This window comes from Dermacentor albipictus, chromosome 8 (assembly GCF_038994185.2).
Source record: "Dermacentor albipictus isolate Rhodes 1998 colony chromosome 8, USDA_Dalb.pri_finalv2, whole genome shotgun sequence".
Lineage (NCBI taxonomy): Eukaryota > Metazoa > Arthropoda > Arachnida > Ixodida > Ixodidae > Dermacentor > Dermacentor albipictus.
In genome coordinates this window covers 3,916,529-3,934,442 of record NC_091828.1, presented here as the reverse complement: position 1 = coordinate 3,934,442, position 17,914 = coordinate 3,916,529, and the positions used below count along the sequence as shown (strand labels likewise).

General features: G+C 48.1%; 1 protein-coding gene across 4 annotated transcripts in view; it reads right to left on the bottom strand.

Annotated features, from left to right (window-relative positions):
- Positions 1–755: 755 nt before the first annotated feature.
- Positions 756–17,914, bottom strand: part of LOC135921169 (protein 5NUC-like) — a 266,996-nt gene continuing 249,837 nt past the window's right edge. For all 4 annotated transcript variants that reach the window (XM_065455478.2, XM_065455477.2, XM_065455476.2 and 1 more), the window contains 2 exons: positions 4,715–4,912; positions 756–937 (listed from right to left, as the gene is read on the bottom strand). In XM_065455478.2, coding sequence (XP_065311550.1) covers positions 819–937; positions 4,715–4,912 — 317 coding nt within the window. In that variant the 3' untranslated portion in view covers positions 756–818. The remainder of the gene's footprint in view (positions 938–4,714; positions 4,913–17,914) is intronic.

Sequence of the window (17,914 nt, the reverse complement as noted above, 5' to 3'; positions counted from 1 at the left end):
ACCACTTACGCACGACGCGGAGAAACTAATAGTTAGAAATTGTAGCACCCACACGTATTACTATTTCAAAACGTGTTTAAGCTTACGAAAAAAAAAACATGTTTTCGGTAAAGATATTATTCATTGGAAGACGAGAAAAATTTTGTTTTGTACTTTACAGTCTGCAAAGAGACGAAAAACGAGAAAGTAAACTGCCGGGGAGTTTACCATTTGCCCACTGGCTGCTCTCTCCGCCCCATTCTCACAAACTTTACATACTGCCACTTTGTGACGTTGCAGCAACCAAATAAAACGCGTATTGAAGAAAGATCTCCGATCGCCCCCCAGATAACGCTTTATGAGCCTCGCCTTTCCTTTAGAGCAAGCTCCTCTACGAAGTAAGCCAATAGAAGAAGACAATGACGGTAAAATTAAGGCTGCCGATCGCTACAAAGACGTGCCTTCTGACAGGACACATGATCTTTTTGCGTATGTGCCTCCTCTTGTTGTGTTACATGAATCATTGCACTTCCACTAGCAAGTGGAGGCCGCAGTATGGCGTTCTTTGTCCTCAGTAATAAAGGTCGCTTCGTTATACCGATAGGCGCAGTTCCTGCAGGAAAATTCAGCATCACTAAATAGAATTTGATGTTTATCAGGACGATTCATCCTTATTCCATTTTATTCCATATCATATCTGAATGAACATGTTAACATAGGAAAGAAACAGCGTCAACATCACACAGCTACTAAATAAGACTGCACAAAACACACTATTTGAGTTAAAATTTTTATGTAGAAGAAAGGTACTTTTGGTGTTCCAACTTCTTTTTTTTGCGCTATGGTGAACCTACTCCTCTTTTCGGAAGGTTCAGCACGATGACTCTCTCCTCTTCAGGGGTCTTCACCGGAGACGTTTTGCTGAAGTACTTCGCAAATACATCTAAGGCGCTGACACCTAAGAGAGACACAGACGGAAGCATCGGTTATTTTATTGTTGAATACGTCGATAAGAATACTTGTTTTAGAGTGGGAATACTACCCTAACAGCACTACAGCATTATGTAGAACGAAGTAAATTATGTGCGCCTGCGTTTTTACTTGAGGTATTAGTAAGCTGCCGGCTAGCAAATTAGATTACATACGTCTATGTAACAGGGAACAAAGTAGTGTGACAAAACTAGGGAATTCGCAGTCTAAAAATTTGCAAGAATTTTATGCAAGACAAGAGTGATCTAATATCTGTGTGAAAGGTCCTTGCCCTCGATTCGACATCAGCAAAGCATCATCACCATCGCCAAACGATGATGATGATAGTACACGTAATTATAATAATAATAACAGTAATATTAATAAACATATTGGTTTATTTGTGGCAGAATGTTTGAATGGACCCTATGATGCATAGCTGGTGCAATCAGCGCAAAACGCTTGTTTCAAGTAAATGAGGTTAAAGGCAACACCAAACCGCCTGATTGGATTTCATTCTCCTCGTACTGCACATCGCTGCAAACAGTACAGAGGTTATTTCTGGTACAGGATACATGTATGTATGTATGTATGTATGTATGTATGTATGTATGTATGTATGTATGTATGTATGTATGTATGTATGTATGTATGTATGTATGTATGTATGTATGTATGTATGTATGTATGTATGTATGTATGTATGTATGTATGTATGTATGTATGTATGTATGTATGTATGTATGTATGTATGTAACAGGTGCAGACAAAGCCGGAAATATCATTACTAATATGGATGGATAGTTCAAGTGGCTGAGGAGTTTTATAGAGATTTAAAAGTACCAGTGGCACCCATGACGATAATGGAAGAGAGAATAGCCCAGAAGAATTTGAAATCCCACAAGTAACGCCGGAAGAAGTAAAGGAAGCTTCAGGAGCTATGCAAAGGCAGAAGGCAGCTGTGGAAAATCAAGTTGTTGAAGAATGGTGGGCACAGTGTTCTAGAAACACTGGCCACCCTGTATACGCAATGCCTCATGACCTCGAGCGTACCGGAATCATGGAAGAATGCCAACATACTCCTAATCCATAAAAAAGGGGACGCCAAAGACTTGAAAAATTATAGACCGATCAGCTTGCTGTCCGTTACCTACAAAGTATTTATTAAGGTATTCGCAAATAGAATCGGGAACACCTTAGACTTCTGTAACTAAAGGACCAGGCAGGATTCCGTAAAGGCTATTCAACAATAGACCATATTCACACTATCAATCAAGGGATAGAGAAATGTGCGTAATATAACCATCCCTTATATATAGCTTTCATCGACTACGACAAAGCGTTTGATTCAGTCGAAACCTCAGCAGTCATGGAGGCCTTACGGAATCAAGGTGTAGACGAGCTGTATGTAAAAATACTGAAATATCTATAGCGGCTCCCCAGTCACCGTAGTCCTCCATAAAGAAAGCAACAAAATCCCAATAAAGAATGCGTCAGGCAGGGAGATACGATCTCTCCAATGCTATTGACAGCGTGTTCACAGGAGGTATTCAGAGATCTGGATTGGGAAGAATTGCGGATAAGAGTTAATGGAGAATAACTTAGTAACTTGCGATTCGCTGATGATATTGCCTTGCTTAGTAACTCAGGGGACGAACTGCAATACATGCCCACTGACCTGGAGAGGCAAAGCAGAAGGGTGGGCCTAAAAATTAGTCTGCAGAAAACTAATGTTTAACAGTCACGGAAGAGAACAGCAGCTTGCGATAGGTAGCGAGGCACTGGAAGTGGTAAGGGAATACATCCACTTAGGACAGGTAGTGACCGCAGGTCCGGATCATGAGACTGAAATAATCAGAAGCATAAGAATGGGCTGGAGCGCGTTCGGCAGGCATTCTCAGATCATGAACAGCAGGTTGCCGTTATCCCTCAAGAGAAAAGTGTATAACAGCTGTGTCTTACCAGTACTCCCCTACGGGGCAGAAACCTGAAGGCTTACGAAAATTGTTCTACTTAAATTGAGGATGACACTACGAGCTATGGAAAGAAGAATGATGAGTGTAACATTAAGGGATAAGAAAAGAGCAGATTGGGTGAAGGAACCAACAGGAGTTAATGACATCTTAGTTGAAATCAAGCAAAAGAAATGGCCATGGGCTGGAGGTTTAATGAGGAGGGAAGATAACCGATGGTCATTAAGGGATTCGGACTGGATTCCAAGGGAAGGGGAGCGTAGCTGAGGGCGGCAGAAAGTTAGGTGGGTGGATGAGGTTAAGAAGTTTGCAGGGACAACATGGGCACAATCAGTACATGACAGGGGTAGTTGGACAAGTATGGAAGAGGCCTTTGCCCTGCAGTGGGCGTAACCAGGCTGATGTTGTATTTATGTGTGTATGTATGTATGTATGTATGTATGTATGTATGTATGTATGTATGTATGTATGTATGTATGTATGTATGTATGTATGTATGTATGTATGTATGTATGTATGCATGCATGTATGTATGTATGTATGTATGTATGTATGTATGTATGTATGTATGTATGTATGTATGTATGTATGTATGTATGTATGCGTGTATGTATGTATTATCAAATGTTTAACATAATGCAAAAAGCAATTTTTCCAGTTCCAAGTGCAGTGTGACGTGTAAACGTGAGACATTTTGGCATATAAGCATTCGTCCTATGTGGTGGAGGGTATATTTATACGCTGCTTCTTATTTTTTGTATTTGAAAATAAAATTTATGCTGTTTCAGATGAAAACGCGCAATAGGTAGGGGGTGAGAAGGACTTACTGTGCCTTTGCAGACGTGCGCACTGGACACACTGATTGAATGGTGTTTAAAGGTCTACGAAAATTCCAATATCCATGCATGTCCCGAAATTATGGTCAATAAAAAAATAATATTGTCAAAGACATTTTTGAAAGAACCTAATTTAAAGTATACGTCATGTTTATTATTCTGCGAACAATTCGATACTGGGACCGTGGCTACCCGTCACTGGCACAAAAAGCGATTCGTGCACAAGTAAACTACGTGAAGTGCACCGGCTTAAGATACCGCTGATAGTGTCCCTCTGCATCATCCTACGTGCACTCAGTGCTCACTTTCTCCCTCCTTTCCTCTTTCTATTCCCTCTGTCCCTTACGCCCAGTGTAGGGTAGCAAATCGCGCGCTCGCCTTGTCGACCTCCCGGCCTTTGGTGTCCCTGCTCCTTCTTACTATTGAGAAAATGAATAAGGTTTACCTGGATTCTTAGGAGTAATTTTGTTTCTAGCATAATGCTGAGAGGTCACTTTTAATGATTGAAAATTGTGACAATATTTACGCATGATTTGCACAAGTACACACCATAGAAAGCAGATGCGCCTTTCCAGACAGGTAAAAGAAAACACAGAACGATTGTTACGGCTAGAAGCGTTCGTTGCCCTAAGAGATTTTTATTACCCGTACCGTAGCAGTTATTCAGCCTATGTATGTTTTATTTTTTTATTGGCTTATATTCGTTTTTATATCGTAGGTTATAGTATACGTCAAACAATGAAAACAAAGGCAGACTACTGCGGTGGAGTGGTCAGAGCATCTCGCTCTCTAAAAATGCGGCCTAATTTGGAACTCTATCAGAAGACAGACATATCCAGCTCTTTTTCTGAAAGCGTATTCCTTCCGGGCTACGGGGTGTACATTTCTTGTTGACGAACCTTCTAATGAAGCCCCACAATGCCTATGGCCATGCAACCAACAAAAATGTCGGCTTACCTTCCGTGCGCTTAGCAACACCTGAACCAAACACGAATCCATCACCTCCGTTCGCGATGAATGAAGTCGTCACGATGCTGTACACCCGCTCCTTCCTAACCGGTTTGTACACCGGTACGCTACAATTGGCGCATAATACCTTCAGTGATGCAACTCGTCGACCATTTGGCTGGCGGAAGTCGTACACAACGTGTGCACCTAAAAAAAACAAAAAAACATAAACTCAGTGTGCTTCTTACTCCTGATGTTTTTTCTTTCATTAACTACATTTCCCGAGTGCAACTGCGCAATCTCGGCAGTAGAAAAATTATAATCATGCGCCACCAGGTGTTTGCTTGGAGTTGCAAATCATGTCTATGGCTGGAGCTATTAAACGTCTCTCATATTTTTTTCGGAAAATTTAGACAGGTTGTTACTTTAATGAGCTTTGCAATACGCACAAGTACAATGAAGTTGACGAGAAAAAATATATATGGCATAAAAGAAATGTTCGGTAGGAAATATAAGGTGCTGGAATATACAACATTGTAGATGTAAGTGCCTGCAAGAGAATAATGTACCCCCCACTCTCAGGTGTGGTAAGTACAGTATGTTTTTAATGCATCCTGCGAAGAAATGTGCGATAAGATGTGTGGGATAAGATAAATGTGTGGGATGTGGAAAAAGGCGACGAAAACAGCACTATCTTACAACTAAAGGGTTATTTCGGAAAGAAACAGATGAGTTAAGTCAAGCAGGAAAACCACCATACACATTTTAGATGCCAGTCACCTCACGTGTACTTTTTAAAAATACTGATTCAGGTTTGAAGTTGACTAGTCAAAATTGGAAGCAGTATACATCAGAATATATTTCACTTTCCTTGGCTATAAGGTGGTCGCTCCTTGGCTGACACAATTTGAGGATTCAACTGGCATGAGAAAAAACGTTTCCCTGATCTGTCTTGTGAGTTGAACTTTGCGTCGATACAGTATGCCAGTCTACATTGAACAAGAAAGTACAACGACAAACGACAGATGCGACGTTGTTCCATTCCTGACATCGAGCGCACGCTCCTGATGTCTCATATTAATACACTGACCAGTCTGACTTTTCTGGGCATTTCTGCAAAAACGGGTAATTTGCTATCCCACAGCAGTAGTGCAACTAACGCACTTCTTCTCTTGCCTAACTTTGCATACTGTACGTACCACGGACGTCAGACTGCTAATATTATTGTGAATGGCCGAGAAAATGCAGATAACTCTTATCGCAGAATGTGCAACACAACTTGTACGCCATGTTTACTAAAAACATTCTTTATCCCGTGTCATACCAGTATTCTCACACTTGCACCCTTAAATTAAACGGCGAGAGCGGCAAGCGCATTCGTCGGAAACTAGCCTATAATAGTCGTTTGTTCGTTCCTTATACCAGCGCCACACGGTTTCCCAGACGCAGCGTTGGCGAACAAGTTTGACCTAGACTATACCACATGCGTCTAGGAGCGTGCGCGTCACGCGATGGTAGAAGGACCTATTTGTCAATAAACAGTGTGACTGTTCGACCCGCATGCATTATACGATAACTGCGTGTGACAACCGAAAGGCAGTAAAATGGCGGCGTTGCGGAAGCGACCGCGGACAACTGTAAACATCTGCGTACTCTAATAGTGTCAGTGCATGACAAATGAAAGGCGGTAACGAAACGATGCTGCAGTATCTTTAAAACGAAATCAAAATTGCCAAACTATGCGTCCGCCAAAACTAAAACGTTGGCTTCAGGCGCACGACGTGAACGCCTTTAGGCTCCAGGTAGCATCTCTGGGACTGTCATTCCATCAGGAATAACTGCGTGCAGGAGTGGCCGAAGGCGTCGTGTGATTTTGTAGGTTACGAAGTAGCGGCGAAGAAGCTTTTCACCGAGACCAGAGTGGCGAATGGGCACCCATATTATCACACGGTTACCAGGTGCGTTAGCCTGTTCCCTTCGTCGCAGGTTGTAGTTATGGGCGTCGCTACAGTCCTAACACGGGACGCATGTGCGGCCTAGTTGGCGAGATGCCTGAGAACGTTAAAGAGAACCGGCCCAGTCCCCGTTCAAGTGGTTGTGATGGACGTTGGGCAGCACAGGGCTCAGCATGGATGTGGCTTGCCAGCCACAGATGAGCTCACAGGGCTCAGCATGTCCTCTCCAGGCTCGCCGTGTTGTACGCGAAAGTCACGTATGGAAAAACGTTGTCCTAAGTTCGGTGTTCGATGTCGACGTACGTGGCCGGAACATCGGCGAGGGTTTTTTGAAACGCTGTGCGAGACCATTGGGCTAGAGGTGGTAGGCGGTAATTCGACGAAGGCACGTGTGGTTCAAGCGCAGAATCTGTTGCGTCAGCACAGCAGTTGGCCTATTGTAATGAGTACCCCCAGCGTAGCATAGCACAAAACAATATTATCTAAGAAGAATCTAGCTGCCTTCATTCCCTACCTGACGGCAATGTGTTTGACTCGGCGAACCGCGCAAGGTACTCTGTCACAACTGCTATACGTCTGTTGCTAGAAGATGTCATCAGAAACGGACAGAGTAGATCCATCCCTATTTGCTGGAAAGGGGGGGGGGGCGCTGCAAGCGTTCGTCAAGAGCGGACGTTCGATGCTTGGGCTCCGTTGACAATCTTCGATTTCGGCGGATTACAGCATTGGATCACCGTATAATTACCATCCACGGGTTCCCTTCAACGCCTGGCATCGCCTAATACCACCAGTGAACCTGTGAGTGCCATATTCTCGGCGGTAAAGACTGTGTGACTTCTCAGCACCACGCGAAGAGCGCTAACCCTAACGGCCGAGTGGTTTGGGTGCATCACCGCAGCAGAGACACAGGTGCGCCGGCGGATGCGCGGCATGGAGTTCGCCCAACGCTGGGTCCAACGACTTTCGCCGGTGAGTGCTCCCGCTTCGTTCATGACTACCGCGACTACTATGAATTCCCTAAGAGGCTACGACCCGACGGAGATGGACTTCAGCCATGTACCAACATCCCAGCAGCAGCTGATGCCCCCGCAGGATCTCCCGAAGGAAGACAACAGCCATGGCTGGAACATATGGTCCCGGCGCAACAACGAAAGAGCGGCGCAAGCTAAATCGACAGCTCCCAAGCAAGAGCCGGAGCGGAAAGAACGCCGAGAGCCTCCCGCACCGAGACCTCCGCGTCTACCGAGTTTAAAGAATTTTCCATACAAGGTCATCATCCGACCTAGAACCACGGTGGATCTGCAATCTGTAGCTCCACGCTCCTTCGATCTCGAATTAGGGATCCAAGCGGCCCTTGACACACCGCTACAAGAAAAGCCAACTCTGCGCGTTGTTAGCCAGCAGAACATTATAATGATATGTACTCACTGTGAGGAAGATGCGTTCCGCCTCGCCAAGCTTAATAGTCTGCACCTCGACGGCAAGAGTATAACAGTCACCGCCTACGTTGCCTTGCCAGAGGATGTTTGCAGGGGTGTAATACATAATATCAAGCCTGAAGTGGGTGATGACTCTATCTTCCAAGACGTCTCCTCACCCAGCCATACAATCCTGGGAGCGCGCCGTCTGGGCAAGACTACGTCGGCAGTCATCGTCTTCGCCGGCCAGAAAGTTCCATTCACGGTCAACTACGGGTGGTCAGAGCGCCGCTGCTACATCTACCGGAAAACGAGGGCGGCTTGCATCAACTGTGGAATGCCAGGTCACCGAGCAGACGTCTCCCCCAAACCCAAGGGGGCTGCTTGCCAGAACTGTGGAACGCCGAGTCCCGATGAGACGCACGAGTGCGCACCCGTTTGCGCGCTGTGCAAGGGTCCGCACAAGACTTATTCAAGGGACTGCAAGGAGAAATTCCACAGACCACTGAACAAGAACGCCAGTGCCACGTCTTCAAACGCGGCATCAACAACGGAACTTGAAGAAGGTAGGAGCAGGCCGAGGCAGAAGAAGCAGCCTGAACAGCGATGGCGAGGAGCGTCGTCATCAGTCTCCCACTCTCGTTCCACCTCTCGCGGCCGTTCGAGCTCAAGACGCCGGGAAACCGGCTCCAACCAGAACGCCAGTCACGTGGAGACGGGTAAAGAACAAGGGAAGGAAACCACACGAAGACCACCGGGGCGCTGAAGAAGACGTCGTCGGGTCAGCTCTCAGATTCGAAGGTGAGCTTTGCAGAGTGCCCTCCCCTCCCCTCGTCCTCCCCGCCCCATAATAACACGCAGTTGGCAGCACTCAAAAAAGAGATAGAAAGTCTTAAAAAACAAGTCAGCGCTTTAACAATCCAAAACCAAGAGCTTAAGCGAGCCACTACTAATGCAATAACGCCGGTAACTCAGCCGACTCCTCAAAGCCAAACACAGCAGGCACCTAGCTCCCAGCCTGCTTTAGGCGAGGTCTACCAACAAATTATCCAAGAACTCCGATCCTTCAAGGAGGAGTTTCGAGCGTTTCCAATTTACGTGAACGCCCAATTCCAAGAAATTCGAGAGCAGATTGCAAACAACAGACGGTACACGGAGACGGCAATTTCTGCACTTCGGAAGGAACATGCGGATAAAAGACATAAGTCCAAATTCGCTCGTACAATGCAAGTGGACGAGCCCTCCGATACAGACTCACCATGCCAGACAAACCAAGAATAAAGATCTGGCAGTGGAACTGCCGGGGCTACAAGAGAAACCAGGCGGCTCTTAATCTCCTACTATCTCAGGAATATGACCCACCAGCAGCTATCCTAATTCAAGAACCCCACCTAATACCTATCAAACTCCAAGGCTATGTGACTTATCAGCAAGACCAGTTAACTGCCACGTTAGTGCACGAACTATACACTGCCATACTGCACGACCATTTCGAGCCGGATATTGCGCACTGCTACATTACTCTTCTTCCTCTCCAAAGAGGAGCGACAAGCACGCATGTATTGAATGTTTACAGCCCTCCCAAAGACAGGCACGCAAGATTGGGTTCCCTCATAAAGAAATTTCTGAGCTTAGCGGGCCATGCCCCCTGCGTGATTGGGGGCGACTTCAACGCACCGCACCCTTCATGGGGCTACCCGGCGGCGACACCAAAAGGCAGAAAACTGGAAGTAGTGGTGACGCAAGAAGGGCTATCGATCCTCACCGATCCCACTTACCCTACGAGGCTGGGAAACAGTGTTAGTAGAGACACGTGTCCGGACCTGACGTTCACCAAGAATATAAACAGCACGATTTGGAAGAATACCGAACAGCACCTGGGAAGCGATCACTTCATCCTCTATCTGGAGATAAGCACAAACGCGCGCAAACGCAAAATAGGTGTCGCAAGAATTATGAACTGGGACAGGTGGAGACAGGCCCGGGCATCTACTGCAAACTCTATTACAAACCTAGAGGAATGTGTTAAGGGTGAGGTGCAAGCTTTGAAAGCCTTTACGAAAGAGGTCTGCACGACAGAAGATTGCCCAGCGGTCGATCCGCACCTTCTGCATTTATGGGAAGCAAGACACTCATTGACAAAGAGATGGCGAAGACAACGGCTTAACCGCAAACTCAGGAAAAAAAAAATAGACGAGATAAACAAAAAGGCCGAATCCTGCGCCATATCCTTGGCTAGACAGAACTGGAATACGCTCTGCGATGGTATTCAGGGGAAGCTAGGTGTGTCAAAGACTTGGAAGCTCCTGCGTGTCCTAATCGACCCCAGCAGCAGCAAGTCGGCCACTAAAGACAGGCTCACGAAGATTGTACACACCATCCCGGGTACGGACACAGAGTCGATGGAAAAGCTCAAGACCAGGTGTCTGTGCACGGACCCAGTCGTGGAACAACGGGAGTATTCTGGGCTGCCGAATGCGAAGCTGGACATCCCACTCACGAAGGAAGAGATCAAAGCAGAAATAGCGGCCATGAGAAAAAATGCAGCTCCAGGTCCAGATCAAATAACAGCTAAGCTCTTATTTAACCTCAGCGATGACACCATCACCTCGCTGGTGGAATGCTTCAACGAGCAGCATTGGGCTATAGGAACGCTACCAATATCCTGGAAGACGGCCGAGGTTCGGGTTATTCCAAAGCCGAACAAACCCCTTAAACTGGATAATCTAAGACCGATATCGCTGACCTCGTGTTTGGGCAAGCTCATAGAGAGGGTCATCAACACGAGACTCAGTATATACTTAGAAGAGAACAACCTCCTACCTAACACTCAATTCGGCTTTCGCCCTCACCTATCGACCCAGGACGCCCTCTTGTACCTGTACAAGGATCTCCTTGAGACACCCCCCAAGTCACAGACAAGGGACATCCTGGCACTTGATTTGAAAGGAGCGTTTGACAACGTTCTGCATAAAAATATTCTTCAAAGCCTCGCCGACACCAACTGTGGCGCCAGAACCTACAACTATGTCAAAAACTTCTTATCAGCAAGGCAAGCCACTATAAACTTCGGTGGAATAAAATCAGATCCCGTCACTCTAGGCCCGAGAGGAACTCCGCAAGGGGCGGTACTGTCACCCCTTTTGTTCAATTTGGCTATGAAAGATCTCCCAGGCCTTCTCTCCGAAATCCCGGGTATCAAACACACATTGTATGCGGATGATATCACTGTCTGGTGCAACTCGGGCAGTGACGCCGAGATCGAGGAGCGTCTTCAAGCAGCAGCGGATACGGTGGACCAGTACGCAAGGGAAAGAGGCCTCCAGTGTGCGCCGGAAAAGTCCGAGTTGCTCATCCTGAAGAACCCGAGGACACCCCTGGCGCAGAACATAACGGTGTATATAGACAACCACTCAGTACCGAAACCCACGGAGATCAAGATCCTAGGGCTGTATATCCCGCAGGGGCGACAGAACACCACCACTGTGAAGAAGCTTACAACATCCACCGAGCAAATCCTCCGGATGATGCATCGTATCAGAAATAAGCACCATGGCATGAAGGAAAGGGACGCCATCCGCTTAGTGCAGGCTTTCGTGATTTCTCGGATAATGTACGGGAGGGCATTCCTTAACCTCTCCAAGTCGGAAATTGAAAAGTTGGAGACGCTGATCCGGAAGGCCTACAAGACGGCACTGGGGCTACCAAACTCCACGCCAACGGCAAAGCTCATGGCTCTAGGAGTCCATAATACCCCCAAAGAGATGTGGGAAGCACAAGGCCTCTCACAACTCAATAGGCTCGCACTCACAAAACCAGGTAGAGATCTGCTCGAAAATATCCATATTAATCTGCCCTATACGATAGACCAAAGGGAAGAGGTACCACGTGATGTGAGTAGACGCATTAACGTGTACGCCATTCCGCGGAACATGCATCCCGTATATAACATCGAAAGAAGAAAAGCAAGAGGGGAAGCCCTGCAGAAGAAATGGGACCAGCAACCTAACACCCTTTATGTCGACGCCGCAGGGCCAAAGAATGGAGTGATGACTATTGTGGTCTCAACGCTTCAGGATCGATGGTGAATTGCGCCTCGATGAAAACTTCCAACCACACTCACGCAGAGGAAGCAGCTATTGCATTAGCTATAGCATCTAAACCCAACGCCGATGTGCTCACTGACTCCCAGAACGCCGTCGCAACCTCAATAATGGATTAATTCACAGGTCAGGGTTGTCATTGCTGACTAAGCATCCACCCAGCCAAGCCTCAGTCATCTGGTTTCCCGGTCACCTGGAACTACCAGGAGGAAACGAAGCCGCTCACAGGCATGCCCGAGCTCTTCTATACCGGGCGTCTCCCCCTGATGACCGTGAAGAGTGCTGGGACCTAACTGCTTTAGCAGTGTATGCTGACATTCTCGCACCATACAGAACAGCCAGGAAGGAGTACCCAACGCCACATAAATCCCTCAATAAGTTGCAAGAGAACACTCTTAGGAGGCTACAAACTAATACATACCCAAGGCCGCCTAAGTTACACCAGTGGTACCCTACACTATTCTCCCCGCAATGCCCGCACTGTGGAGCGGTAGCTAACCTCTACCACATGGTGTGGGCTTGCCAGTTTAATCCCATAGTTGACCCCATCCCAAATCCCTCAAAAGAGCAGTGGGAGGCTATTCTGCTCAGCGATGATCCTGACCGTCAGCACTGGCTGGTGGGGAGGGCCAGCGCAGCAGCAGTAACCAGTGGGCTACCGGAATAGGCGGCCCACCCACGAGTTCTACGAATATCCTGTAAATTAAGATGTTTTCAATCAATCAATCATGCTGGAAAGCCTTCGGTGGTGTGTTGTGTGATTCAGTACTCCAGCCGGTCCTGAAGATGGCGTTTCCTGGCGTTGACATCAGCAGGTTTTCAGGTAATATAAGGCGTCAGCGTTAGACAGGACCAGTTGTATTTTTGAGATTTTTTTTTTTCGCAGCATTCGAGCGATTACCATGTATCCTGCTGTAAGCTCCGTCGTAAGACGCTACTAAAATACCATTTCGTAGATTCGCTGGCCCGGCGAGGAGGTACAGTGATATTGGTAGCAAGGTTTTTCTTCATGAGAACGTCGTTACAGAGAGAGAGCGATGAAAAGGCACGCCTGAACGTCCATGATGTCGAAGCCGTGTGTCCCTCCATATGTTTCACGACCCGGCATAAGTGCACATTGGCGCGCTGGTCCTGTGCGAAGTTGCTCGCACTTATCGGTACCATAAAAGCGTCATCATCAATCGAATTGTGCCGATGGATTCACTAGAAAGGCATTGCGCTACGGAGTGCTTTCTACCTGTTTTGTAAACCACAGTGATATCAAACACCTGCAGTCGTAAGCTCCGAGCAGCGAGGTAACCTGGAAGTTCGTTCAGGTTGGCTAGCCACCACAGAACGTGGCGGTGACGGACAGCGTTGAAAGGTTAACCGCAAAAAGATAACCAAAATTTTGTTCCCGGCTGACCAACGGCGTTTGATCGACGAATAATTGAATTCAGTTTTCTAAAGGGACCTGCCAGCATAGGCGGTCACTCACGGGAGGCCATTTTCCGCTTCACTCTATACGGTACCCGGTCCTACGGCGCCAGCATAAGTGGGTATCCAGATGTTCCCGTTGTCACCAAAGTGTCAAGGTGAACGAGCATAGGTAGTGACTGCAAGCGCTGCTGAAATGCTTGGAACGCATCTTTCAAAGGCTTCTCCCACGTGAACTGCCACGTGGAGTAAGGGCATGAGCTGCTCGGTGATTTCCGTGCAGTCATGTACGACGCACCGGTACTACGTAACAAACTAAACTGTCGGCTCTTCAACGAGTAGTCAGCCCCGGTATCGACGAGTACTGTCACTTCCTTTCCGTCTATGGTCACCTCCAAGTCCGTACTTGACATCCTGCTTTGGCTGTGCTCGGTCTCGAGCTACGGTGCGCGTCCGTTTCTTCGGTCGTGGTTGCGTCGAGTGGAGGCCTCGTAGTCGGGAGATATTTCAGCCTCTATTCGCGTGATCATCGTTGTCGGGCACGGAGATGTGTCATCTTCGAGCTGTCCTGTCTCGTCATTCTCGTCACATTGGATTATATCGCGGAGTCGTTCTATGTCATGACGCGCAGTCGCATAGCCATGTTTTCAAGTGGCGCCATCGTTGGGCTTGCGGGTAGTATCGCCGTCTTGATTTCTAGTCGCGTCATCGTTGATGGACTCTCGTCACTCTTCGCTCAAAAATGGCCCCATCACCCAACGTCGCTGGGCTTAGCTTCCCCTAGGGAGACTTGGAGACCTTTCTCTCGTGATATTGTTGTGGCTCTGGTGCGGCGAGGAAGACCGGCGAGAGTCCGGCAAGCGCGACCTGAAGCGGTGCGAGGCTTCACCTGCCGTCTCCGGAAGTTACGCGTCGACATGGCATTGGAGCTGGCACTGAGGTGCGATTGCGCGGTAAGGGCACTGCAGAAGCAGGTGGCTGGCGTCCGTACATTAAACCAAAACGACTGGTGATTTGTCGAGTGCCGAGCATTGCTTTTCCTTGGAGCAGCGTGCTGAAAATGGATGGGGGGTGCGTGGAAGTGATTATGGCACAGGCATCTCGTAGGGCTGTGGAGGTCGTGGTAGGTGCGCGGTTGCCCACCTCGACGTACTTCTCGATGACCATGCACTAGCAGCCTAGCTGACATAGGAGCTAAACTAATCCATCATTACTGAACCCATCGCCGCCTAGTTGAAGAAAGTGAAGACTGCATCGGAAGACCCTCAGAGTGATACAGCTGGAGGACACCTGATAACGCCTACTGGAATCTGCATGGCATGAACGACAATTCATTACCGGACCTACCCTGCCATCTTTGTTATCCGCCAACTGTGCTCAAGAGACGTTACTATAGGCATGGACATCGTGAACCACAATGGCGCAATCATCGACCTGAAGTCAAAGTCGATAACGCTACCCGAAGAACAAGCTATACCGCCGGGGAGCGTTCGTAGTCGCCATGCCTTGAGTGCGCTCGAAGGTCAAATAAACACTCCGCCTCGATAGAGCATTGAAAGTTCCGTTGACACCGAAACAGCAGCACACGTAGAAGGTGTCAATGCGGGTGATCATCGTCTACTGCCTGACTGTGAAACTTGAATCGCAAGAGCGATCGCTCGACTGCATGAAGGGAAAACGTAAGTGATGCCGACAAACTTCAGCCAGGAGCTCAAGCACATCAGCACCGGCACCATGACCGTATACGTCGAAGAATTTGTGGGAAATACCAGTGCGTTTCCGCTCTCGGAATCTCCAGCATCTAGCGCGACAACTATAGTACCAGAAGCAGACTTCGACATAAATCCAAATCTCATGAGTAAACAGCAACCGTTCCGAGCAGTTCTCCGACGATACAAAGACTGTTATTCGTCGTCATCGAGGATTCCCCAAACATTAGTTGCAAGACATCGCATGATCACCGAACAGTGCGCTCGACCCCTCCGTCCGAGCCCATACCGAATTTCGGTGCTAGACCGGGAAGCTATAGCCAACAAGTCGAGCAAATTCTGCGCGCTGACATCATCCAGCCATCGATAAGCCTTGGGCATCTCCTGTAGCCTTGGTGAAGAAAGAGGACGGATCCCGATGTGTTTGCGTCGATTATCGTTGACTAAACAAGATCATGAAGGACGTATACCCGCCCCCACAGTAGAACGACGCATGCATCTCAAGATTGGCTACAGGAAAATCGATGTTGACGACAGGCATCGTAAAACGACCGCCTTCATCAAGCCAGACGGCCTCCACGAATTGAAGGTCATGCCCTTCGGAGTGTGCTTGGAGCCTGGAACGTTCCAGCGGGTGATGGACACGGTGTTAGCAAGATTGAAGTGTCAGACCTGTTTTGTTTACTTGGATAAATTCGTCGTCTTCGCGGCAAATTTCGACAGGCATCTTAGGCTGGTTTGCGCCAGTACTTGAGGCCATCAAGTTATCAGAGCTCAATCTGAAGCCGGAAAAGCTCCACTTCGCTTTCGTCGAGGTTCTGTTCCTGGGCAACGTCATCGGCAAATCTGGGGTGCGATCTTGTACGCGTTCCAAAATAGAACGGAGGCGGTCCGTTCCACCGAGCTGCACACGCTTGGTCAGTTTGAACAGTGTCGAACGCCATGACGTCAATTGTGAAGTGATATTTGCTGTCAATCATTTTCTGTTGTCTGCTATCGGACGAACGCAACGGAACGGACCGCCAATTTCGCGACGGAAAGAGCGGACCACCTCCGTTCGAATTTGGAACGCGTACAAGATCGCACCCCTGGAGTCGGTTTCTACCCTAGAAGACAGCCGCGATCGCAAAGTCCCAGCAGCTCATCGATAAGAAGGCAGTGCGTAGATTCCTTGGCATGTGTGGCGGTTACAGGCACTTTATCAATGGATTTTCACGCATCGCTGAGCCGCTGACAGATCTGACCAAATTTGGCGCCGAGGTTAAGTGAGAAACGTCACAGGTCAACGCATTTCATGAGCTCAAACTACGCATGGAGTCGCCACTGGTACTTGCCTGCTTCAACTAGGATGGCGATACAGAAATACACACTGACGCCAGTAGCCTAGGCCTCAGCACCGTACTAGTCTACAAAAAAGACGGACATGAACGGGTGATAGCTTACGCTAGCCGGTCGCTGTCGAAAGCGGAAGGGATATATTCTACGATCGAAATAGAATGCGCCCCCTTCATTTGAGCTGCAGCGAAATTCTGCCCTTACCTATATTGCAGGCCATTCAAGGTCATCAGTGCGCTTCACGCGTTGTGTTGGCTAGCGAACTTAAAGGACCTTTCAGTACGCCTGGCGCAGTGGATCTTCATACAGGAAAAATATTACACCACTGTAATGTACAAGTCCTGACGAAAGCACTAATGCCGACTGCCTGTCTCGCGCTCCCGTGGACCCGCCGCCCAAAGATGGTCAAGACGAGGAAACTCTTCTTACGTACACGTAGTGCAGATGACTTTGCAGATCAGCAGCGAGAACACCTGGAGCTCAGACGCCTTGCTGAGTAGTTGCAAAGCAAGACCGATTTTGTCGCGAGGGTGTTTAGCTGCAAATCCTGTTCGTTTTTCTTGCGACACTACTCCTTGGTGCAGAACTTTCTACCAACGCTCACAAACTACCTTATTGGTGTGACCACAGCACCCCGGTGAGAAGTCCCTCACGCCCTGCACGATGATAGGACATACGAACACTTTGGTTTTTCCCGTACGCTCGCAAGAATACAAGAGAACCACGCGCTTATGTACAAGAGAAGGTCGCATAAAAATGAATGCCCGGTGCCTTACATGCGACGGAACACGGTGTGCTTCCAACACGCTCTCCTCCCTTATGCGCAGGAGAAAGTGCCGCAATCGTCCGCTCACACTTACGCGCATTCACTCGCACATACAGCATACGGCGCGCGGGGACGATGTTATCGCCCTTCGATTTTACACGGAACACGAAGACGGCGGCGACGACTACGGCAGTAATGTTCCTGGCATATTTATGTAATTGCTATCGCAATAGTCAAAACAAAATCTGATGACAACTAAGCACTTGTTATGAGTTGTGAAAGCGAAATCACTAACGGCCCATTGAACGCCACTAAGCGGTCCTTTGCGCTAGGAACTCCCCGAAGGCATGCGAATGCCTTGAGACACTTGGCGCGTTGCGATTTAGTCTTACCGAGTCGCAGTTAAATTCGGGCGAGAGCTTGCGCAGTAAAGGAACGCGCGGATAGCACAGGCTTCCGAGAGTTAGGGTGAGGTGGCGTCGCGGCGATGCCCTCTGTTCTAACGCA